The following is a 25,342-nucleotide window of genomic DNA, read 5'->3' as shown; positions in this document are numbered from 1 at the left end:
TTTCATTTTATTATATATTTTTTAAATTTAAGTATTTATTTATTTTTACTATATAAATTTTCCTTTTTACATAAATACTATTTTTTAAAACCAAATATCTCATTTTATAATTATTATTCATGTATATTTTTTTTTTATAAATCAATTTCTTTCCCTACCTTTTCTTTTTAATTACCTAACCTATTTTCTTTTTGACTAACTATTTTTTTTATCTTTTCTCATAAATCTATTTTATATTTGCCTTTTATATTTTAGTTGTATTACCATCATTGAAAGTTTTATTTATTTTTACTATTTATTTATTATTTTCATTATTTCTTTACTTCTTTTGTTTTTATATCTTGCTTAATTAATAATTAAGTTAATATATTTTTATTTATTTAATATTAGAAACACCAAGATTCGATATTAAGATCCTCCCAACTTACTGGTGGGATCTTAGCCAAAATCCTAACTTAATAAAATTTATTGAAAAATTGCACTTCTCGTGTTACGAATGAACATCCCATCATTAATGCTATTCAAGTAATGGGACATTATCCTCACTATTATTTCTACATTATTATTATTATTATTATTATTATTATTTACATCATTTTTTACATTTTTTTACCTACCTAAATCCATATACTTTTACTAAATATTTTATTTTTCCTTTTTTTATCTAGATCTATTTTGATAACTAAATATTTATTCATTACTTTTCTACCTATATTTTTAGTTTGCCTTTCCTTAATATTGCTACCCTAATCTAAATATATATATACATTCCCAATCACTATTATTACTAATATCTTTTATTTTATTTTGTGTCATCACTTGTTTATTAAACCACATTTACCTACCTACTAAAAAGAAGTAAAATATTAATCATTCAAGCCTAATAGGGCCCAAAGAAAGGAGAAAGTTTATACCTTGTGTGGATGTGAGGTAGCCCAAAAAAAAAAGGGCCAAGAATAAGCCCGTGGTGCACCAACCAAACGCACTGTTTAAGGCGTTAAAATCCTCCCAAACGACACTGTTCCAAGCTTCCCCTTCAGCACCAAACCACCATCAACAAAACGATGCCATTTTGCCCATCTTATATCTAGCTATATAAGCCTTTTTTTTCTTTCTTCCTCTTCACTTTCCTTCCCCATTTTCTGTCTCTAGCAGCTAAACCCTCTGCCCTATTTCTACCTGGACAGTTTCCTTTCACACTCTCTCTTTCTCTGTCGCTGTCACCTTCGACACAGCCGCTCCTCCACCATTTCCCTCACCATGGAATGGTGGATTTTTCCCACCAACAGCACCCAAAGATTCCACACTCAAAAAATTTTAGAACTCCTTACCCTCAACAAATCTTCAGAACCCGAAATCTTTTTCCTATTTTAGTTTTTGTGTTTTCGTTGATTTTTCTTTTTATGATTTGTTGGATATTTCATCAGTTGCTAGAGTGAAAAGTTAGGTTTTTTTCAATTTTTTCTAGGTTTTTTTTAAAGGCTTTTTTTAGGTTTTTAGGGTTTTTGAAAAAAAAAAAACTCGTCTCTTTTTCCGTAAGAATTTCAAGGGTTCTTATAGAACCCTATTGTCCAAGTTTTTGGACAATCTAAAAGTGAAATCATGCTCTTCTGAGCATGATTTCATAGGTGAGGGGCTTCAGGTAAAAGAAAACTTAAGGGTGGCAGCCGAAAGTGACCCCAAATCTGGTTACCCAAGGGACATTAAATGTCCTGTGCAGGCAATTTCCTAAGTATCAAAATAACAGTGATTAGAAAAGCAATAAGGTGGTTATATGCCTGAAATGAGTTGACTGTGGGAAAGAGAGGCTTTTTTTTCAGTGATTTATTTATTTTTTATTACTATATTTTTTTATTTGGGATCCATGGGTATAGATGTTTATAGTATCATAACATCTGATGAGCTTAAGGGACTATAGGTTGTGTTAGTGTGGAGTTATTTCTGTTTTGGGTCTCATCTCACCGTTGTTATTTCTTTTGCTCTATCTATTGCTTCAATGGCATCTTCAAACTTCAGCGTTATTGTTCTTCCAATCTTTTCAAGCCAAAATTATCCTATTTGGGGTTTAAGGTTTAAGGTTTAGGATTTAGGGTTTAGGTCAAAATTATCCTACTTGAAAGCATATGACGTGTGGGAGATCATTGAATCTGTGAGAGATCCCCTTATGTTGAGGGTTGTTTTTCCAATCGTAGCTCAACTTAAACAACATAACGAGGAGGTAGTTAAAAGGTATGAAGCCCTTTCATGTATTCATTCTACTATCTCAAATTCCATTTTTACTAGAATCATGAACTGTAAAGCCCATAAAGAAGCTTAGGATAAATTGAAAGAAGAATTTCATGAGAGTGAAAAGACTAGACAAATTCAAGTTCTAAATCTTTAGAGGGAGTTTGAACTTTTAAAAATGGGAGATGATGAACTAGTCTAGGATTATTTTGAAAGGGTTCTTAAAGTTGTGAACAGACTAAGGCTTTTGGATGAGAATATGTCTGAGAAGAGGATAGTGAATAAACTGCTCGTTAGCTTGCCAGAGAAAGTTGAAGGGAAAATCTCTTCTTTAGAGGATTTTAAAGATTTGGAGGTCATTTCTATGACTAAGTTGTTGAACGCCTTTCAAGCTGAAAAACCAAGAACGACACTGAGGCAAGAAATTCATATTGAGACAGCCTTTGTAACCAGATATGCTAATAAAAAAACAAATAGTGGTAGTTAGAAAAATTTTGGAAATGAGAGAAAAGAAAAAAGGAAGAAACATGGCGACAAGAAGCAAGGTGAACAAAAAAGGGACTTCCTTCCTTGCTTATATTACAAGAAAACAAATCACACAGAAAGATATTGCTGGTACAGGCCAAACTCGGTTTGGGACAAGACATCATGAACTCATAAAATGTTATATGCATCACACACTTAGACCACGTTTGGTATTTTGTATGGAATGTGATTGTTGAGAATGTGATTGTTGGAAAGATAACTTTGCTGGTATAATATGAGAAAGTAATGATTACAGAAAATGTGATTATTGAGAAAATTACATTGTAGTATTTGGTTTAAAATTACTTTATTGAGAATGTAATATAAATTTATAAAATTATGATTATATATAAAAATTTAAAATTGAATAAATTTACATTTTTTTAATATAATTTTTTGATTTTTCAATTTATTCTTTAAAATAATAAATAATAGCATAAAAAATAATATTAAAATCTATAAAATTATTAAATATTTATTTTTGACAAATTAGTTAAGTTTTAAAGAATTAAATTAGTTAAATTAAATTATTTTATAAATATATTAATTAATTAGTTAATTTAATTAATTGATAAACATTTAATTACTTTTATTTCACTCAACAAATAAAATTAATTTATAAACATAGAATTTAATTAATTTATAAATATTTACTCTTGTTTTTGGCTCTTTGTATGTTGGGCTTGAGTATTAGTATTGGAAATTTTTTGTAAAGATATGGTTGAGCCATTCACAATCAGGGCTGTTCATCCTTCTTTTGTAACCAGAGAAATTTGGTGCTTTTTTATATGAAATCTATCATTGTAATTTTAAAAAAATTTCCACTTTCCCTTTTTTCTTTTTCTCTTTTTTCTTTTTATTTTTCACCTTTCTCCTTGCACTCATTTTCCAACAAACATTGATTTAAAGAAAGGTAACAGAAGAATAAGAACTCCACTTTCCTTTTTTTTCTTCTTCTTCTTCTTCTTCTTTGTCTCTTTTCTTTTCTTTTTTTCTCACCTTTCTCCTCGCACCCATCTTTTCCGGCAAATATAAACTTGAAGAAAGGTAGAAAAAGGAAAAAGAAGAGGAACAAGAAAAATGAAGTCAGGGATAATTTAAGAAAAAAATTTAAGTTGAGGGAAAGTAACATTTTCTTAACTAATTGTAATGATTTTCTCTTTGCAATCACATTTTTTTTTTTATTATTACAAATCAAACATTGTAAAATCATTGCAGTTATTTAAATTATAAAAAATATCTTTCACTTTCCTTAAACCAAATGCCCCTTAGGTCAAGAAGACAGCATCAAGCAAACTCGGTCTGTGACAAGACATCATGAACTTGTACAATGTTACGTGCGCCACACACTTTTTTCTTTTAAAGATTGAAATTTCATTGCAAAACAGGATGGAAATATCCCCTCAAAAGACATCAGAAAAGAATTAGGGATTTGTGGGCTGTACCTGGGCACAACAAGCAGGTGTATTCCCCAAATCTCTCTCATGATCACCCACAAAACGTGCTATCCAAACATCGAACACCTATGCACTGCCCATGACTGATCACATACGCAATCTTGCTTATACAAAACACATCAAGTCATGGCAGAAAGAACAAAAGAAAACCGGGCCCTTCCCTCGCTTGGAAAAACCACAGAAACTTTAGCAGGCATTCAAGTTGGCACAAAAACCATCAATTCAGGAGCAGAAAATCAGCCACACAGTCAAAGATCGCAAGACATTCCATACTTCACTAGCTAGGAGTTTCCTCACATGTGCGGAAACGTTGTGATAGTCGTCGCTGTGATCGTTTTTCAAATTTGTTGGCTAAAATGTTGAATTTCTCTTTCAAAAACTCAAACAATTGGACACAAATTAGGGGAAAGATCCAATCCGAACAAGGACTGATGTGTGCTGCCGCTGAACATGCATGCATTTTCTTTCCCCTTTCGTCTAGTTAGGTGTATATTGTTTACTACCATTTTTTACCAACAACCTTTAGGGTTTAAGACCATTAAGAGTCGATGTTAGAATTGACAGCAAGGCATGGGCATAATGGTTGAAATTGAACACACATGTTACTCCTGTGATTTTGAATATATGCATATAAATTACGTACCAAAACATGTTAGCCTTATATATGACCATGATCATGAATTCATGCATATTATTTAAAAGAGGCAAAATCGAATCTCGGGAGGGAAATTCTTGGCATTGCCTTTTGCCTATCTAGTCAACCTTATACAGCCCATATCTTTCATCCATGGCTTTTGGGAAAAATGATTGTTGAAGGTATCTCAAAACATGAGTTTCATGCACAAAATACAGTAACATAAATACAGCGCAGAGTGGACAAAGCCATCGTGAAAATAATAACAGTGGGCTAAAATTGTGGTTTGACTAGTGCAGAGTGGAAAGCCCATACCTACACTTTGGGTTAAGACAGATAGAAGGCCCAATGGCCTTGGTTTCCATATTGCACCAACCCAACTTTAGGTTTAAAATTCGAGCACATGGGTCTCACCCAGATCCATGGATTCGTAAGTACAGAGACATCACCAAACGCAAATGAGCTCAAATAAGTAAAAATGTCTTGATGAAATGGAAATCGATGATACAAGACAAACTAGAACAAGCATGTAACTCGCCTGCAGTCGTACTCGTAACTCAATGCAGTTTCAGTTTATAATGTAATCTTGACTTGCCTAATTCCACGAGTTGTATAGCTTCATCAACCCTGGACTCTTTAACCAATCCACCTATCACGGCCTGGAACATTGCAGCCCCAGCAGTGACCCGTCGATCCAAAGACTCCTTGCAAAGCTCAACTGCCATTTCAAACTCAGACTTCTTACAAAGGAATGAAACAAGCGTAACGTAGGTAACTCGGTCGGGCGAAATACCGCTTTTCTTCAGTTCAGTGTACCACTTCTTCACTTGCTCTATATTCCCAGCATTGCAATACCCTTTAATCATAGCATTGTAACTGTAAACATCAGGTTTGATTCCTTTATTCTCCATTTCCTCCCACAGCTCAACAGCTTTCACAATCTCCTTCTCATAAACCAGTCCTCTTAACTTTGAATTATAAGTCCTAACATTAGGAACAACATTCTTCTCTTCCATTAATCCCCATATTTTCTCACCATCAGCAATCCGACCCTTCGAAAACAACCCATCAAGCAGCGTGTTAAACGTAATTACATCAGGCTCTAATCCCTTTTTCTCCAATGTATCAACCACCGACAATGCTGAATCCAAAGAACCCATCTCACAGAAGGCCTTGATAACTGTGTTATAAGATACCAAATCAGGCTCGATTCCGAGCTTTTCAGGCAGTTTCAACAACTGTTCGACGTTACCGAACTTCTCCGAATAAATACACGCTGATAAAAGGGCATTGAATGACTTTACCGTACGGTCACATTTTAGTTCAGGCATCTCATCGAACAGTTTCTGGGCATGTTCGAACATGCCTGCTTTGCCATAGAGAGCCATTAAGCGGATGACGAAGCCTTCCTGGGCGATATCTTGGTACTTCTTTTGGTGCTGGAGGATGTCGTCGATAAGTGAGAACTGTTTTGCGGACGCGAGGCGGCGAACGGTGCGGTCGTAGCTGCGTTGGCTCTTGTAGCGGAATTCATCGGACTCGGAGGATTGCTTGAATTTGTTGACAAGTCCCTGGAGCTTGCGTGCTTTCATCGTGGCTTTGGAGGAAGGTTTAGTGGAGGTTAGGGCGGTGCTGGTGGTGCGGTTGGCTGAAGTTGTGAAGAGGCCAACGAGACGGCGGACGGATGAGGCTTCCATTGCTTTGCTCATTTCCTTTTCCTGAGTTTCCAGGGTTAAAATATTCCGCTTCTGAGCTGAGCCGTCCAAGGGTGTTATTTTATTTTTATTTTTTAATAATTGGGGAAGAGAGATTTGAACTTACTATATAAGCATGAAATTATGTACTAATCAATAAACTAAATGCTCGAGTGTCCAAAGGTGTTATTATACATGCAACTTTTAAAATTTTAAGCTTAATATTTAAATTTAACTTAATATGAATACGTCTTCTATCTTTTTAAGATTTATATTTGATTCATTAACAATGTATAATTAAAAAATACCCTTAATAGATTGGTATATGAAGCACATCATACAGATTACATAATTATTATGGAAATGAATAGATTTCAGCTGCCAATGACAGTATTCTATCTGCGAATTTGATGCATAATTCAATCTTTCAGTTGCTGCGAGTGTTTAAATCGAGTCAAGAGTAGGTGAAGGTCCTTCGGATTAGAAGGTATAGTGCATACCGCTGAGCAACCAAACTTCAAAAGGAAACTGAACAGCAAAACGAAAAACAATCCTATTTGTGGAGGGTACAGTAGAGTATAACAGAACTACAAAAGTAGATCATATTCCCATTTTAGTCTTGCCTGATCATCAACACTATCACACCCATACATGGACTGTCGGCATTCATCAACTCATCAGTACTGCACATGCCCTGGAGAAGAACCATCAAGTATCACACAAGTAACTCAAAAGATTCAGCTTTTGAAAACTCTTTTACACAACCTATGGAAGGGTTGATGTGCACAGATGAAAAGCCGAGCGAACTTGATAAAATACAAAGAGCATAACAAAGTTGATTATTAAAGTTTCAGTTTCAAAATTCAATTCATCATGTAACTTTGAGGCTAGACACAGAAGGCCAGGGGTAACATGCACATGATAAATGAAAAAGCATAAATTAACAACAAAAACAAAGCATCCCACTCTCCAGCACTAATCTAAATAGTTCCCACTAAAACATGAGCAGTTATCCAACCTTGCAAGTTGTGAAAAACTCCTTGCTTTGGATACTCATTCAGTACCTAAAGGATCTAAAACTAAAACATAATACCATTGGTAAAACCATGGCACTACTCCGTAGGCATATTCAGCTTATAACGACAGAAATTATTTGCCTTCCCAAGCTTCACAAGCTCCTTTGCATCTTCAATCTTGGAGGCTTTGACCAATTCGTCCACCACAAGCTGCAACAATGCATCACCAACCAATCTCTTCCTTAAAAAGATCTCCTTGCACACCTCCATGGCAAACCCCAAATCACCCTTCTCACAAAGGAAAGGAACTAGCATTGTAAAAGTCAGCTTATCCGGTGCACAATCACTTTTCCCCATTTGACCATACCACCCTTTAGCTTCTTCCAGTTTCACCTCATTAACATACCCTCTAATCATATGATTGAAAGTAAACACATCAGGTTTAACTCCTTTACTCCTCATTTCTTCAACAAACTTAACCGCCTCTTCCATTCTCTTCTCTATAACCAATCCGAGCAACTTAGCATTATAACTCCTAATATCAGGCTCCACATTGTTCTCCAACATTTTACCCCATATCTTCTCCCCATCAACAAACTTTCCATTCTTAAACAACCCATTTAAAAGCGTGTTAAAAGTAATCAAGTCTGGCTTAACACCCTTCTTCTCCATCTCATCAAGTATCAAACTAGCAGAATCCAAAGAGCCCATCTCACAAAAGGCCTTAATAACCGTATTATAAGAAACCAAATCTGGCTCAATTGACAACTTCTCAGGCAACTCCTTGAAAAACCCATTAACCTTATCAAACTTTTTCGCATTCACGCAAGCTCCTATAAGGGCATTGAAAGACAACAACCCTCTATTCGGCATTTCATCAAACATCTTATAAGCTTGCTCAAACATACCGGATTTCCCATACAAATGGATCAACCTAGCAGCAAAGCCTTCTTTGGAAATGTCTTTGTATTTCTTTTGCTCCTCGAGGATTTCCTCGATCCATCGGAAGCGTCCAGCTGAAGCAAGGCGGCGAACCGTCCCTTCGTAGATGCCGGTTTGGCTGCGGAAGCGGCCGTTCTCACAAGACTTTTTGAACTTTTCGACGACACGCTTGAGGTTGCGTTCTTTGTAGAGGTCAACGGCGAGTTTCCGGACCGAGTCAGGCTGTGCGGTTGAGGCTGTGGAGAAGGTGCAGCGGAGGAGGCGAGTCAGAGATGACATTTTTAGGGGTTTAGAGAGGGCTGTAACTACAAGCCTGCAGGGCTTTGGATTGTGGGGTTTAACGGGTTAGACCCTTACAGGTCCCTTATTGGTTGAATATTTAAATATTTTATTTATTATTATTAAACAATAAAAAAGAAGAAATTACTAATAAATACAAATATAATATAAAAAACTTCAAAATTAATATAAATAAATACCATCAAACTCTTTATGTATTATTATGATTATTATTATCTATAATTTTTAGTTCCCCAAAAAAGAAATCAATCACAAAAGTAAATACCATATTTATATATTATTTAATAATTGATAAGATAATTTATTAAAATGCAATAAACACTATCTTTGCCAACTCACGCATGGCACATTAAAGCCACCTGAACACAAGTACACAACTTTGGCATGGCAGTGCCAACCTTAGTCCTTAGACCAGAAATAGCTTGTAAAATTGTACTTCAAACTGGAAGGGAATTTGCATCTCTGCCCCCCCTCCAGCAAGCCTCACACCTTTTGTACTTTCCAGTCAACAACACTAACTGGTAACTGCCAAAGATTGAAGCAGGGGAATATCAACACATACTTAATCACTGATCTCTCTTTGAGTTTTTAGTGATCCTTCATCTAATTTTTAGATGAGTATTAAGATTATCAAATCTCGTGTCGGTGAGGAAGGGGTTTTAGATTTATAAATGTGGACGTTATATCTTTTAATAAGTTAATTTTTTAGAGAGAAAGTAATGGTCTCTTTGTCCAAATGGAAGGGCAGGGGATCATGAAAATAGTGGTCAAATTTTTAGAGGTTTTATTGATTGATAGTCCAGGAAGCAAGCATAACTGCCAAGATTCGGTCTCTCAAACGATGTCCTTGTGACTTGTGAGAATCATGTATGTGTATATATATAACAGTTCTCCCTGTGTCCAAGTTGTAGTGTTGCTAGTGCTCTGTATCCCAATCTGCGTTTTAGATATCAGGACTCAGGAGAGCAGTAGCAAGACTCCATAGATGGAATTTGGAGGCTCTGGCATGAGTGACCGAGGTCCCAGAAGAGGAAGAATGGGCCGGAGAAGGCTTGAAGATGATGAGGAGGACCAAGAGTTCATATCAAAGAACCTCCATGCCGAGAGACGGAGGAGGCAGAAACTCAGTGACAGGCTCCTGACTCTGCGTTCATCAGTCCCAATAATCACAAATGCAACTACCCAAAACCTTTGACATTCTTATTTCCAATCTCCAATTTGCTATTTTACGTTCCGAACACTTCCACAATGTCTTATCAGATCCTTCTAACAATGTTTCTTTCCACCTCTTGTTTCTGGTTCTAGATGAACAAAGCAACAATAATTGAGGATGCAATTACTTACATCCAAGAGCTGCAGAAGAGTTCACAGGTTCTCACTGAACAGCTACTCGAAATGGAAGGATCGTCTGAAGAGGGAGGAAAGCCAATGGCAGATGAAATTGATGCTGCAGAAGATATGAAGAATTATGGGATCAAGGTTGTTCACCCCTTTATCTTTACGTGAATCATAGTCACATTATATTTGGTCTTATCACAACATGATCTTTTTCACTCATCAGTGTCTCTATCAATTGTGATGTTTCTAGGAAGATGTTAATGTGACCAACATTGACGGGAACAAGCTTCTGATAAGAATTATCCTTGAGAAGAGAAGGGGTTGCTTCACTAAATTGATAGAAGCCATGAATTATCTTGGCTTTGAGCTTTGTGAAACTAATGTTACCACCTGTAAAGGAGCAATGCTTTTTTCATCCTGCGTACAGGTAAGTTCAGAAAATACAAAACTATCTCCAGAAGTCGTTGCAGAAACCTTAACATCTCCTCTGTACCACCATGTGATGGCAACAAACCCAAAATTGGTACATAATGAATTCCCTATGAATAATTGAACTTTGCTCTTTTTTCAGTGAAATATCTCATTTCTGTTAATTTCTTTATAAAAAACAAAAAAGAAAGAAATATGGCCAATGTACTGTAGTTGTCATGTGCACTATCTCAAGACTCACATCTCTATCCTCTGTGTACCTTTATAAACCTAAATTATCCAGCTAAAGCTTATGTTACATTTATTATGATTTCAGGGAACTTATGGGGATAATATCGTGGTAGAGCAGACCAAGGAATTTCTGTTAGAGATCATGAGGGGCATTAGAGACTGTTCTGAATGTGCTACTGATTAGTCTCTCTGGTTTATGAATTTGGGAAGACAACTCTAGGATCACAGTTTATTTTATCCAATAACATACTGAATTGTAGCAGTAATAATATGACTTAACAGAATTTTATTGCTTATCATGGTTGAGAGGGAATCTTTATTATATTGAGAAGAACAAAAGACAAAAATGTTTGCTTGATTATTTTAGAATTTCAATTTCCGTGTCTGCTGACAGCTGTTCACTTGACGCTGGAAATTTGATTATTCAATTTGTTCAATAATGATCAATCATTCTGCTGAGCGCTGAGAGAGAAGTGGAGAAATTTGGTTATAACTTGAAAGGTTACAAGGACAGAGACAAAAGAATATGGACTGATACTGAAGAACATCAACATTTATGGCTTTGTTGAATCCAAGTTTCTAGCTTGGTGAAGTTGCTGCATTGATGGCCATGCTTCAGTCAATCCAAGAGCAAACGGCTTATTCTGTGTTGAAAGCAATCGTATGGAACATAGTTGCTAGTTCTTGTCATTTTGTTGATTCCTCACATTCTTTAAAGAAAATTAAATTGAAGAGTATCTGGGGAGTAAATCTTCTATATCCCCAGAATATACCTTTCCTGAACACGACCTCCCCTCATAAAATATTGGGTTATGCTAAGATCTAACATTTCAACAAATGGAACAGTTTCCCAAGTTTTCTAACCAGCATGCTACCAACTCTCTTAAAATATGCAGGACAGTCAAGATACAGTCCAAGCTTCCTTCTCTATATATATGACCAACCCTTATTTCTTGGCAGGAATTAAAAGTTTTACCCTGCTTTTTGAGTTTCATGGCTCGGATTCATCACCTGTGCATTGTTTTAGCTGCCGGGTTTTTCAGCTTCATTGTCATGTTTCAAGCAACAGATGGTTCCAGGCTCACTCCACCAGAAGCTGGGATAGATGCTGATCCACCGGATGTCAAAATGATAGCAGAGGGTCCAGTGATTAGAGCCATTGGAAAGCATTCTTCACTTGATAAGTCTGCAGCGGGCGGAGATGTCATCCTTGGAGGATTTGTGATGGCTGTGGTGGTGGCAGTTGTTTGCTACCTTCGCATCACAAGAAAGAGCCAAGAAGCCTATTCCTAGTCTCCAAAGCCCATGCCAGCTTAGTAATGGAATTTGGGAACATAAACTACTTAGTGTCCTCATACTGTTTAAGATGGAGGATGGATTTTTCAGAGTTAGCAAGTTGCTTGATAGAAATTCTGAAATTACACAACCTCAGAACATGATAAAGTAGTAGAATACATCAATATACATGATTACTTTAAATTTTTATGTTTCTGATACAATAATTAGCAGTGTCCTACCATTTTTGGAAGCCTACCAATTGAAAATTCATTCTGTAAACTATGTGGCTCACGTAATCATGATGTTGCTCTATGTATATGGTCAAGAGTTATGCTTACAGTAAAAACTAAACCCTGAAAGATTATTTAAATATCAAATAATGGGAGCAATTTTCCTTTACATTTCATGTGTGATATTGAAGATCACTGCCAAATGCCAAAAACCAGGGTCAGCAGGAGGAGAATTTTCTGTTTGCTAGATAAGAAGTGCTGCTAACTGACACTTGAGAATGAGCAAAATTAGCATGAGAATAGCAATCTAATGCGGTGATTGAGATCCCCCTAACTTTTAGCTTGGAAGTTTAAGAAGATGAAGCTTTACTGAGAAAAGAAGATAAGTGAAAGAGACTATCATTCAAGATGTTTATCATTAACAGTTTTATGAACTCCAAAAATTTTGGTCACTGGATTGTGAAATCTTATCTCCCATTTTGTCCATCTTTACATCCCTACAAATACCATCTACAAACTATAATCCATATATTGTCTTGGGAATTTTGAAAAATAAAAGAAAAGCACAAAAAACAAATGGAAATAAAAGAAGGAAATCAAAATCTCTCTGGATAATGAAGCAATGGAATTTTCATCTCTGATCTTGAAATTCCTTCTTCTTCCTTCCAACCTTCTCTACCAGAACTTCTGCATTTAACAGCCATTTTTAGATGAAGTAAGAACACTTAATTCCACAAGATTCTTACAAACATAATCAAGAACACAATCCTGAGCAAACAAATAAATTTAAAGAGACCAAAACTCCAAAAGATATTTTTTCCTGACTAAGAGATTATGTTTTCACAGAGTTTCTCTGCCAACCAAGACAGAGGAAATAAGCACAATAAATAAATTCATGGTCCAAGTCAATCTAGGAAAAACCCAAACAAATCAGAAAGGATTAGAGGGAGAAGACGATTACCTTGAGGCTTGCAAACAGGAGGGTCTTCAAAGAGAGAAAGAGAGAGTTGCTTATGAGCAACACCAATATCAAACAAGATAAGCCCAGAAGAAGGATCGTTCACTATGATACCTTTAACAGGCAACCACAAAAATAGCTCTTCCTGAGAAAGCCCTTCAAGTCCCACAAGCCCACCATAGCTGAGGTTAGCTCTCACCACTCGGTCAAAGTGCACTCTACCATCAAACTTGGCCATGCATGGCGTTTCCAGGTGAACTTCCAGGCGACCATCAGGGTCAAGTTTGTAGGATTTGACATTGTCTGGGAAGAGACCAGCAGGCAGGCCTTGGCCCTGGAGGAGATCTTGTATGGAGGAGGTGACTGTGAGAGGGAAGAGAAGAAAGAGAATGAAGAAAGATGTGGGCGTCAGAGTTTTCAGAGATAGAGACATTGTTTGGAGGATCTTGAAAGACAGAGACAGAGACTTGGGATGCTGAGTTTTTTCAAGGGTTTAAAAGCTTTTGATTTAAGGATGTTTTATATGGAAGTGGGGGCCAGGGAGGACTGCCCAATTTCCTGGCTGGCAATCTTTAATTTCTATTCACCAAACTACCCTTTCTCAGTCTCATATACTTTGTAGTTCTTGTCTTCTTGATGATCATATCTGGAGGGTGACTTGGGAAATCTAAATTAGAAGAAGGTTTGTGAAAGGAATCTGATAACAATAAACAACAGTTTGTCACTCAGCCAAAGGGCGGCCAACAATGATCAGAGGCAGCAGCTGCATGCCCCAGCGTGAAGATTACGAGGTTTGACAGCTTTCCTAGCCTTCTTTCTGCTTTTGTTTTCCCCTCAATTTAAGTTTGTTAACCATTATCTCAATTACTAGTACTAGTTTTAAATTAATCTCTGGATGGCAAAGGAAGCTTAACTCCCTTAAACAATAGGAGTCTTGACACATAAACAGGTTACAAAACAAGAAAAAAAAAAGGCTTTGAATTAAGGTAATTAATCGGTTGCCACATTAATAAACAAAATGATTTATATACTTTTTATCATTTGGTATAAACAAGAACCACTTTCCTTCTCTTTATGACTTTTCCTGCTGCTCTGCTGATATCATTGTAAATGTATTGATTGGAATGTCTGGTGCTTTCTTTGACCTGACCCCATTCCTGCTCCCACTTTTTCACCTTTCTTGTGCTTGTTCCCGGCATTGGTTTCTTTAATTAAAGTTATGTTAGTAACTTTTTCGATTCAAATTGTGTAGAAATTTTATCTGCTGCATATTTTGTGTATGCATTTTCATTTCCTTCTGATATGAAGAAATGAACAACAGTAGTGCAGAAATATTTGAAGAGTTTGAATAAGTTTGCATCTGTTCAGGCACTGGTGGAATATGATGTTAGTAACTCCACAAGCATTCTCAAGTAATAGCCATCAAATTTAAGTTGCTGCCTATCTTATATAATCAATTATAATAATGATGTCAGTCAAGCAATTGTTGAAATTGGCCAGCTGATGCCTTGACAGCAGTTTTCATCTCTTAATTAGAGAATGCTGCAAACCTCAATCCCCCTTTAAATCTTGCGCTTTCTTCTTCTTTGGTCACCATTATTCTTTGGTTTTGGAAAAGAGTTAAACAATGATGTATATACCTAGAAAATTGTCTGTGGTTCAACATTTGGAGGCAAGACCAGAAACATGAGGGACCAATTTCTCAGAATATCATGTACAACATTACAGATTTTTACATCAGGTAATCACTTGAAACATTTGAAGCAGTACTTTAGAATTATTCAGACCAGCTGCATACAGCTTTCAAGCAAAGAAAAGAAAAAGAACAGATTAGATAATGGATCTAGTGGGAGTCATGGAGGAAACACTTACTTGCAGATAGAATTGCTCACACTGCTGCAAACTTCATTAATTACAGCTTTATTTATTGCGGCCATTTTGGCTAAAAGCAAAGAGAAGGAAGAAAAAGAAAGAATCAATTCAGCCATGAATATTCCTCATGATACTCCACCTGCCTACATAGATGTTGTTCCTGATAATGCCTTTCATAATTAAAGATGGGATGCTCGTAACTACCTGCATTGCCCCATCGTTCACCGTAAGGATATGAATTACCAAAAAGATAATCTGCACTCCCCTCCCATAGGCAGTTGTCATTGCTCACTTTACTACAAACTCCCTGACAATTCCGATAATCGTTCTCTCTCTTTGCACGGGCCCAGCAGGGCCAGTAACCAAACAAACTTTCACAAAGGTCCATCGCTTCCAAGCCGTACCCTGGAGGAATTTGAGGCACCCTCTTTTCATATTCATTCCCATGACCACTCCCAGAAGAGTAACCATCGGGATAGTTTTCCTTACTGTCTTCACCTTGGTATGAATCTACAGGCTTCTCTTTGGAATCTACATTATGATCTCCACTACTGCCCTGGGATTGCTGCTCTTGATCTTTGGCTGTGGCGGTTTTGCTTCCATTGCTAGGTTTCGCTACGGGTTCATCAACTCCATCTTTCCCATAAGGCGACTCGATGGACCCATAAGAAAAATTATTCAAGGATAGATCATTGGAATCCACTGACGAAAGAGGATAACATATCCCCTCTGAAGGGGGCAGAGGTTTGCCGTATGTTGCATCAGGATCATAGCCGCCCCCATAAGGGGTCGGATCATACTCTTCGAACGCAGGCTCATTGAACTCTGAGACAGAATATGAGACAATAAACCGAGTCTTAACGGTACTGTAATCGCCTCCATAAGGATCTAGGCCATACTCAACATAGTTAGGCTCACTGCAAGTGTATGAAGAGTATGAAACTATCGACTGACCAATATCAGGATCATAAGCACCATAACAAGGCACCGGATCATACTCGAAAGAAGCACAATCGTTGTATGCATAGCTAGAATGAGATGCTAAGGATTGTGATGGAAAAAAATCACTGTTACCACCATAAGGAGTTTGATAATACTCACCGAAAATAGCATCATGATAGCTGGAGCTGTAATTGGCCATTATGGATTCATCAATATTCTTACTTGCAGTGAGCAAATTCTAGCAGAGCAAGAGAAAAATGGGTTTTTCTTTTTCTGCAAATTGCTCAAGCCATCTAGTTTCTGTATCTTGAAAAGACATCATTATCTCGACCACACAAGACTTTATCTTATCGGAGAGATAAAGTTTCTGCACATGTGAGAAGAATGGTGAAATTGGCCCTTTGATAACTACAGCTCAACTATTGTTTTTATTTGGAAAAAGACTACCACGTGACACACCAACATTGTACCTTCAAGCAACGAGTATAAAACTAGTTGTTCATTGCTCTTAATCTACTTGCTTGATGAGATTGTCAAAATCCCATAATTGAACCCATGACCTTTTTCTTTATGTCAATGGCACTAGATCCTGAAAGGATTGATCTGATCATCACAAAAAAAAAAAAAGGAATCCTAGCAAATTTTCCTAAATGGTTTTTCATGTTTCTCGAGAGGGTATTGCAAAGATGGTTAGGGAGAGCAGCTGGCAAGTCCTATCCCGGGCCTAACATGTTCTAACAAGGAATGAATGTGGACAGGTATGATCTTGACTTCTTTATTTTCCTTTTTGTTTTATAATTTGTTTTCTTTCTCGAAATATTTGGGCAAATAATGCAGAGTGTTATCCCTTAAAAGGAGGTGATAGGAACCCTTTGAAGAAAGCTTAAATCTGCGCAATTTGCCAATATGTCCACATTCATGCGTAATTGACAAATATACTTGCTATAAAAGGCATACAGTTTCCATTTCCCCCCAAAAAAAGTGACAATAAAACAAAGGATCTGCAGCAATCTCCTTGCTAGTTATCCACTTGCTACTCTTCCTCTCCATGTTATCAATCCGTCTCAACAAATAAACAACTAAATATCTTGCTAGTTCACCAAGAAAAGGCTCATAGCAGGCAAAGAATCCACCACCTGCAAGAAAACACATTACTTATTCTGAGCAGAGATAATAAAAAGTACATTATAAGAAGTCATAAAAAGCATATTTATACCCTGTAAATTATGCAGCAAGGGAATCTCCTCTCAAAGGTTTACATTGGTCTGTGATGTCTTCAAGGGTACTGCTTCACCATGAGGACAGATTGGATGACAAGATTTTAGAGTAGCGATCATCCCTTGTTTCCACCAAAGGTCTGTAAAGTCCCTTGTTTCCATAAAAAATTTAAGTTAGCAAACCACAAGAAAAGAGGCACGAGGTGAAGAGCAATTCTCTAGTCACCTATTCTTAACATGGACAAAAGCATTTAAAAGAGTCAAAATTCCACTTCACATTCAAAGGAATCAACTAATGGATTTCGAGTGCATTGGTACCTTGAAAACCTTCATTCTTTGCTCACTGTCAAGGCATTGTAAAATGTATAATAGGGGTGCCACCTATCGGGATCTTCATCTGTATGGACATTCTCCATCCGTTTCTGGACATCTTTTTGACTCATGCAAAGCAATAAAATATTGAAACGACTAAAAGTGATTAAAGGAATACATTGCTTCAGGAATTGAATAGAGTACTTCTAGGTGAGGATATCAGGACATGAGAATTTCTTACATGTCCAGAACATCAGATATAGGAAGTTTCGAAACAAAATGACACACAGCGGCTTCCAGAAAAGACAACTGTTTTGAAGCATCTTCAAAGGCATACTCAATCCCTTCCTTCACAATCTTTAAGAAATCTGATCTGTGCTTGTTGTGAGCAGCACCCTCAAATGTTCCAGCAAGCTGCACAGCCAGGTCTTCGCAACCTTGAAAGGACTTGCATCTTAAGGATTCATTGTCAATTTGGAGAGTTCCATAAAATGCTGGTAGGCCTGATTCAAATAAGATGTTGGTTGACCTCTAAGAACTTGACAGTTTTCAAATAAACAAATGGTGACAAACAAAACACATTTGTGTGGTCACAACTTATAAAAAGGACTTTAGACTGCATAGGTTAAAGAAAGATTTGGCAATAATTATGATATACCATTCAAACTTGGGGAGGTGTGGTGGATGCAAATGTTCCAAACAAGAAGCCTTGGAAATAAACACATATAAGGCAGCATGATTGTATAAATTTTGGCATACTAATAAAAGGTCATGAGTCCTACCCTTTTCAATACTTCTAGAAAGATGCTAGAGATATCATCATCCGTTTTCTTCAGAACTGTGATTAAATTGTTAACGATCTCCACCATGCTACTTCCATGCATCACAAAATGAGAAATAACCTTGGGAGCAAGAAACTCCTGCAACAGCAATCGGCATCAACAAAGAATGATACTTCTATATTTCGAGTAAAAGAGTGTTAAGGAAATTTTCCCCGAAATAATGATTCCATCTGATACACTGAACCTGGGACCGTATCTGTAGCAATCAACTTTGCAGCAGCAATCATGGCAGCATCTCTCTGTCTCCTCTACATACCCTTTATCCACATCTACATCTTCTGTCTCATCTGTCACAGACATGTTTAGCAAATATATCTATCAAGGAATGCAATGAAACTTCCTAAAAGACATTACTAAATCAAAGAAAAACAGTCAACTACAACTTCCAGTTCCAGCTCTTGATGACACTGTCAATATGTCTCTACCCAATAATCCAATTGCAGACAAGTTAAGGATATCAAACATTGTGCTAAGCAGAGGAAATTAAAGAAATCAGTCACTTGAAATATTGAACAACTGCTCACAGAGTCCCCAAAACTTTTCAAGAACAGGGGTACTCGGACAAAATCCTAAAATTTCAAGCTTTGTTGAAGAGAATTCTCTCTTTCTAAACATCACCACAAGTCTGTAGTATAGTACAAACCTGAGTAATAACAGAAACTTCATTTGTTGGAACTAAGAGAATATTCAACAAATCTTCTTCAAAAGACATGAACATAGCTTGTTAAAGTTCATGTATTAGAGCAAAAAAGGCTTACTCTACAAGCTAGTACAGTTGCAGATTTATTGTCTTCCCCAACTTTAGGATTGGTGTCCAGAAAGGATTCAAGTTCCTCAAACAAGGTGTCACGTTTTGATAGATGAGAAGGTTAGGATGCCTCAGTGACAGTTTCACTAATTATAATTGCATTCAGGGACCATGCTATTTGCAAGTAAATATTCAGAAGCAGAAAACTGGTAACCTGAATGGGCATGAACAACCAAGCTAAGAACAAATGCATTTGAAAGGAGGCTTGGAAAGGCACAATAATGAATTCTTGAGGATTGTTAATTTAACACACCTCATCATCAAGGTTTCTGAAGCTATGAAGAACTGTGATTATATCTTCATATAAGCTCTCATTCAATAGGGGCCCAGACAACTGAAGCTCATAGAACCTTTTCAAATTTACGAGAAGAGTATACTCATCCTCACCATCTTGTAAATCTAAAACTCATTAATTTTTTCCATTTGGAACATAAGGCCAAAATAATAAAGAAAAGGGAGTGGTGAGAAGTACCATTACTTCCTTCATTGCAGATTTAAGCTTATTAGTAAGTTCATCTTCAAGATCCTTCAATTTGTTGTGGGAAAAATCTTGCAGCTCCCCTGGACTTTCAGTGCAACAAAACTGGATAGCTTTCGGACAAGATCTCAGTGCATCCTTCTCACCATGTTTAAAGAATGCATCTATAATGAGCTGCACAACAACTTTGAAATTCTGGAAGAAATGCATGTCAGAACTTTATATAAATTTGAGCTAAAAATTGTATCTAATAACTTTCATTAACATTTACTTCTATCACCCCACCTCCTCCTGTCTCTTCAGAGAATAAAGCTCAAGGCTCATATGCACAATGATTTCAAGCAGCGATAATACTCTTTCCTTGTCTGCCAAGAATTTACGTAGAAGAGATGGGTAGTTCTTCATCATGGCAATTGTCACATCCCGTCTGTTGTTCTCAAATATTTTCTGATGTTTGGGGTAAAAAGGAGGAAGGGCAAGATTAGGAAGAGAAAGAAATTATATACTTTTCATTGTCCAAAAATAGAAATTATGTACTTTTTGAGCTTTATTATGACATTGCTTTTGATTGTCAATAGGAACAGTCTTCTCTCCAACAGCTTTCCTAACTGATGCAGAAAGAAGTCTAATCAAGTTTGTAGCATCCTCCCCGGTTAGCTCAACTAATGGATTCTCATCCAAGAGCATACAGATGACACTTCCAATCCTGCAAGTGAAATATAAATTGACATCTTAGCAAACAAAAACAGCTTATAATATTAGAGAAAAACCATTTCAATATGTTAGATTTCTTATATGATGGTTAAATTTTCTTTGACAGCAGGGCAGGTAGGTTAAAAGTTATCCCAAGCTCAATCATTTAAAGATGAGCCAGTTTCCTCTTGCCCAACATAAACCTGCCTCATGATGACAGTCATGCAATATCAGCCAATCTTATATCATAGGCCAGGTTGGCCAGCCTTCGTGTGCTCTAAATATTATAGCATACCTTCATGGCCTTCATGTAATCCCAAACAGCATCTAGGACATAGAGACTTAAAATTTAATTTGTTGAATGTTTTCTTAGTATCTGTCGCATTCTGCCAAGATGGATCTGACTATCATTTCCTGAAATGGATATCGTTGTCAGCAGACAATATTCGTTGATGTAATCGGTGGTTCACAGGGCATGAAAGAGTCCCAAAAATATCAAACCTTTCGGGCCAGATTGGAAGCTATTAAATTTCTGAGCAATCAAGTGATCATATAGTAGTTCTCCTAGAGCATGCCTGATTTCTGGCTTATAATCAACAAGCATATCATCATACAAGGGATGCAAGTTGTCGTCAGGTAGAAGCCAATGTCTGCTAAGATGACACATAACCTGTTTTCAATGGAAAAGCATTGCACAAAAATGTCTGCAAATATTCATCGCGCAAGAACAATGGAGGGTACGAACAAATCCAAATGCCAAGTGACTGTATGCACGTCATCCGAATGTTGGGATCAATGTCTCGGTGCCGATGCTTAAACAACCTTCAAAAGACAGTAGTAAGAAGAAACTAGATAAGACAGAATACTAGAAGACTTTAACAATCTGACTAATGTACCAAGCTATATAGAAACTCCCCTGTGAATATCTTTTCCACCATCTGCACTGTCAGATTAATCCTTTCCTGAGTTCTCAATAACCTGTCATTTAGTTGTTCCTGAAGAGGCCCCTTTGTTTTTTTTTTCGAATTTTTTAGCATTTAACTGTCTTTGAGTGGTATATCGCTGTTCAGCAAGTGTTTTTGCAACAGAAATTAAGGACGTGACTAGTTGGAGATCCATCAGCAGCGCAGCTTGACAGTAAGCTCTTGGAGGAGTGCTGCATGGTGTTGGAAAAATCAGAGAAACTAAATCATCATCATAACATTCCACAAAATCTAGCTACGATCAAAAAAAAAAAATGTTAAAAAGCTCTTAAGCAGTGACCATGAAAGTGCTATGATGTAATCCATGCATATGTCAAACAAAACAGCATTAAACAACGGCCCGTGCTGGCACTCAACAACCAAATTATCCCAGAATGAAACAAGATTCTGCTTGAACTTCTTGAACACCTTGCCTTTTGGAGTTTGGTAACCTTCAACTTCACCCTGAAATTCCACACCATATGATTAAACTTACAGAAAAGAAAACAAACTGTACCAAATAAAAAAGCACATAGCTTAGGTTTCCAGCAAGGTCAACCAGAGCAACGACAACATCACCAACATTAGCCTCATCAAGAAACTCTTCCTTGGTGTTACACCTAGCTCCACCTGCCAGCACAATCCCACATTTGAAAAAAAAGAAAGGAAAAAGAAAGAAAACTTTTGTCTGAAAATTTTGCCATTAGTACCTGAAATAGTATTGGTAAGAGTTCCAACATTGCAGGTTTAGGTTCCTTCTCGTAACACTCAACCCAACTCCTGACAGCTTCAGGAATATGTTTCCCATCACCTCTGATAACCTCCGCAGGAACTAATCCCGTAATCTAGGGGAAAAAATGAACACTGAAAAACAGCAGGAAATCATAGCTAATATAAATAGTACCAATCAAACTCTCATCCCTCTCAGAAGCTCGAGTTCGCTTAGCTTCGGGACCCGTCGGCTTCGCCTGTACTGCTGGGCATCCATTGTTACTGCCAAGCTCTCGAATCCTTTCCTGCATTTGTTGTAAGTAATGAATACGTTTAAGTTTTGAATTACGTGCACACAGACAAAAAAAAAAAGGGTTTGACTTGAGCGGGGGGCGCCAAGACTAACGAACCAAGTGGCGAGTGGAAAAGAGGGAACCAAGAGGCGCGTCGTCATCCATGGCTGGCAGCCTTTTGACTTTTGTCTTTTTCCTTGACTTTTACCCCAGGCACTGTACTCAAAGTCAAGACCAGGGAGAGACAAAACAAGAAAAAAAGAAACACAAGCACTGTCTAAGATTCACTGTGCTTTACTCTTTTCACTCCTAACCCCTAAGATTGATGCCGCTGCTGCACCTACCTGGGCAAGTAAAACCGTACAGATCACAGAGTAAATCAAACGAGGACCAAGAAATAGAGAATTAAGTAACAGATTACACAGAATAATAATAAAAGGGTTTTGGGAGAAGGGAGAACTTTTCCACAAAGGATAAGATGTGCTTGAGCAGTTAAAGACACAGGTCAAAATTCTCTCTCCACCCAAGTTGGAGTTAGACAAATCTTGACAAGGCAAAAACATTCTACAAGCACAGTCCAAACTACTCTCTCCATCTACACTGGGGCCCTTTACTTTGGGGCCTCAGTTTAAGCCCAAAATAACATGCAATCACTCAATAGTTCCCATCTATCAGCCATCTTCAAAAAGGCCGTGAAATAATACACAAAATATCAGACAAAGAAATTAAGAATATGTGGGTGATGGTTCTCTCAATGGCTTGAATGGTTGATCAATATTACAGAATTATTGTACACGGTAGAATAGATGCTTGGTCTCCGCCGGGAGCATACTCATTCCTGCATATGCCACATCTTCCCTTTTCTTCCAACATCCTCAATAATATTTGTTGGAAATGGTTGGCCCCTATCACTACATAATACAAGTATCAATATAATCATTAAATCTTGGACCATATATTAAGTATTATATTATATATAAGAATATAGTCATGGTTGCAAGATAAGGCCAGGCCCAGTTTGTTTTTTTTTTTTTTGAAGTTTATTACAATGATGAAAAGGGTCGGAGACTCTCCAAGGCCCATTGTCAGTGGACTGGTAATGGCATTAGCACAAAACTTCGACCGTCAATTTGACATGTGAATGACTTTAAGATATGCTTTTCACAACCACCAAATGGCCCAGAAACATGCCTAGAAAAATCTCATTTGATCATATCAGTACTTTGCTGCTACAAAGTCAAATATAGTCAGTCACTCTCTCACCAGAGTCTTCGAATATTTTCCTTCCCACGGGAGTGACCAAGAAATGCAGCTGAAACTCAACGAATCTTTAAAAGGGAATGAAGTCTAAATCATGAAGACTAAATCCTGCAATGTGCATTGACAAAATGGTAGCAGTAGTAGTTTAAAGATTAGGTTCATATTACATCATATCAAAAGCACTGTTCAAGGAAATCAAGAACAGGCCTAACTAGACACGTCAGTGATAATGTTAGTCTCCCAAAGTGAAATTAAATAAATGAAATCACTGTTATTTTAAGCATAATTGTTTGACCCAATCTTACATTATATCAGCAGTTCAACAAAACGCGTTTGTTTTTAGAGGGTAGGCATGAGAAAAAGGGAGGAAAGGAACACTAAGAAACAGGGGAAGCAATTAAACCAACTCTTGTTTATGTAGTACGTTTTTGTCTCTTTTTGTGTGATTCTATCAGGAAATTTTGCTCCAGGGATGATTAATATATTAGTTGCCTGCATTCTTTAATCTTTAATTGGGCTATGCATTTGATAATCATGGGAGAAAGAAGAGAAGGATGGTCCAGATATCCTTTTGTCATGAAAGATAGTAATTGTTTATCTTCAATTTGGCTTAGGCAAAGTGAACTGAATTTTAATAGTTTCTCTGTGATTGAACTCTGAGTAAGCCAATAGAATATTATTTGACTTTTGTAGATGCATCCAAGGCCTTTTTGTATCCACCACATCAGGGATTCCAGGATTTCTAAATATCTATCATAGCTCCTTTTGCAAAAGAAATTCTACTTGATTATTATGTATTTGGTTGCATTACAACAGTTCTGATCTCGATATCTTGCGCAAAGGTCGAGATCATTTCTCTCGACCAAGTTCTACAGGAGCAGTTTAACCTTCCTTTGTGGGTCATTTGGAATGTTGTCCTTGGAGGAAAGCTGTATTGACCCTTTGGAAGGGTAAGAAGTTGTGTCAGGTTTTGTTTGACTTAAGCTGGTAATAACATATCTGACAGAATTGTCTAATCTTGTTTCCCATTCTTAATTGTCTTTAAGCCCACATAATACCAAAAAGCTATCCAATATAATTCTTCTTCTACATCATCTTGTGTTTGTTTTCATTTTCATATAGGGTAAGTTACTTAATCAATCATCTCAAAGAAATTCTCTGCGAGGGATTAGCTGCACGGCTTTCTGCACATACAAAAACAAATTCATTGAACCAGAACCTTTGGCTTTGTGCACAGCTTTTGCTATGCAGCCTATCTAGTATATAACTATTAGAACTAGTAATCTTTCGCTAGCTACTTGAATGTTTCGCGAGGTAAGAATTTAAAATGTGAACAGGTGATTTCAGATGAGACAAAGGAGGGGGGAGAAACAAGGCGTGTGGACAAAGTACTGAGCAGGGAAATTCTTTCTCTAGCAATTATGACAAGAAAGAAATTAAGCAGGAATAAGAAAAAGAGTAGGTCCAACCCGTCCCTCTACTCCATTTTACCATCATCAAAAAACCTAAAACAACATTTCCTTGTGTAACTCCTCAACCTGAGTCCATGGGGTTTGAAAGTCCTTTGATCAATTACATTGAAATTGACTCATCAGCCAATTGTTTCTAAATGTGTAATGATGATGTCAAGCTGTGGGGCTTTTCATACCAGTTTCATAAGCTTAGAGAATATAACAAAACTAGCCCCCCCCCCC

The 25,342-nt window shown here is 37.0% G+C and overlaps 5 protein-coding genes and 1 pseudogene across 8 annotated transcripts; 1 reads left to right on the top strand and 5 right to left on the bottom strand.

Moving 5' to 3' along the window:
• LOC18597022 (pentatricopeptide repeat-containing protein At3g13150) lies at positions 5,097-6,723 on the bottom strand. Its single transcript, XM_007025832.2, has one exon. It carries the CDS (start codon positions 6,549-6,551, stop codon positions 5,400-5,402), a length of 1,152 nt encoding a protein of 383 aa, XP_007025894.2. The 5' UTR covers positions 6,552-6,723; the 3' UTR covers positions 5,097-5,399.
• Positions 7,344-8,855, bottom strand: LOC18597021 (pentatricopeptide repeat-containing protein At1g55890, mitochondrial). Its single transcript, XM_018122596.1, has one exon. It carries the CDS (start codon positions 8,771-8,773, stop codon positions 7,649-7,651), a length of 1,125 nt encoding a protein of 374 aa, XP_017978085.1. The 5' UTR covers positions 8,774-8,855; the 3' UTR covers positions 7,344-7,648.
• On the top strand, positions 9,780-10,976 carry LOC18597020 (transcription factor DYT1). The gene is made up of 4 exons (XM_018122866.1): positions 9,780-9,968; positions 10,100-10,273; positions 10,383-10,559; positions 10,878-10,976. Exons 1-4 carry the CDS (start codon positions 9,780-9,782, stop codon positions 10,974-10,976), a joined length of 639 nt encoding a protein of 212 aa, XP_017978355.1.
• LOC18597019 lies at positions 12,684-14,126 on the bottom strand. Of its 2 annotated transcripts, none has more exons than XM_007025829.2 (2): positions 13,262-14,126; positions 12,684-12,984 (listed from the first exon to the last, which is right to left on the bottom strand). In XM_007025829.2, the coding sequence occupies exons 1-2, from the start codon at positions 13,689-13,691 to the stop codon at positions 12,932-12,934; spliced, it is 483 nt and encodes a 160-aa protein (XP_007025891.1). In that variant the 5' UTR covers positions 13,692-14,126; the 3' UTR covers positions 12,684-12,931. The 2 variants fall into 2 exon arrangements, with proteins under 2 accessions (XP_007025891.1, XP_007025890.1); XM_007025828.2 differs by having other exon boundaries at positions 12,684-12,987; positions 13,262-13,767.
• LOC18597018 (uncharacterized protein At5g39570) lies at positions 14,934-16,459 on the bottom strand. 3 transcript variants are annotated; one of them, XM_018123712.1, is made up of 2 exons: positions 16,232-16,414; positions 14,934-15,955 (listed from the first exon to the last, which is right to left on the bottom strand). In XM_018123712.1, exons 1-2 carry the CDS (start codon positions 16,269-16,271, stop codon positions 15,234-15,236), a joined length of 762 nt encoding a protein of 253 aa, XP_017979201.1. In that variant the 5' UTR covers positions 16,272-16,414; the 3' UTR covers positions 14,934-15,233. The 3 variants fall into 3 exon arrangements, 2 of the variants coding, with proteins under 2 accessions (XP_017979201.1, XP_007025889.2); XR_001928547.1 differs by having other exon boundaries at positions 15,747-16,047; positions 16,232-16,459; XM_007025827.2 differs by having other exon boundaries at positions 14,934-16,411.
• LOC18597016 lies at positions 16,932-22,553 on the bottom strand (annotated as a pseudogene).

Source organism: Theobroma cacao, chromosome 6, assembly GCF_000208745.1.
Source record: "Theobroma cacao cultivar B97-61/B2 chromosome 6, Criollo_cocoa_genome_V2, whole genome shotgun sequence".
Taxonomy (NCBI): domain Eukaryota; kingdom Viridiplantae; phylum Streptophyta; class Magnoliopsida; order Malvales; family Malvaceae; genus Theobroma; species Theobroma cacao.
The sequence above is the reverse complement of the archived record's forward strand: the minus strand, read 5'-3'. Positions and strand labels throughout refer to the sequence as shown.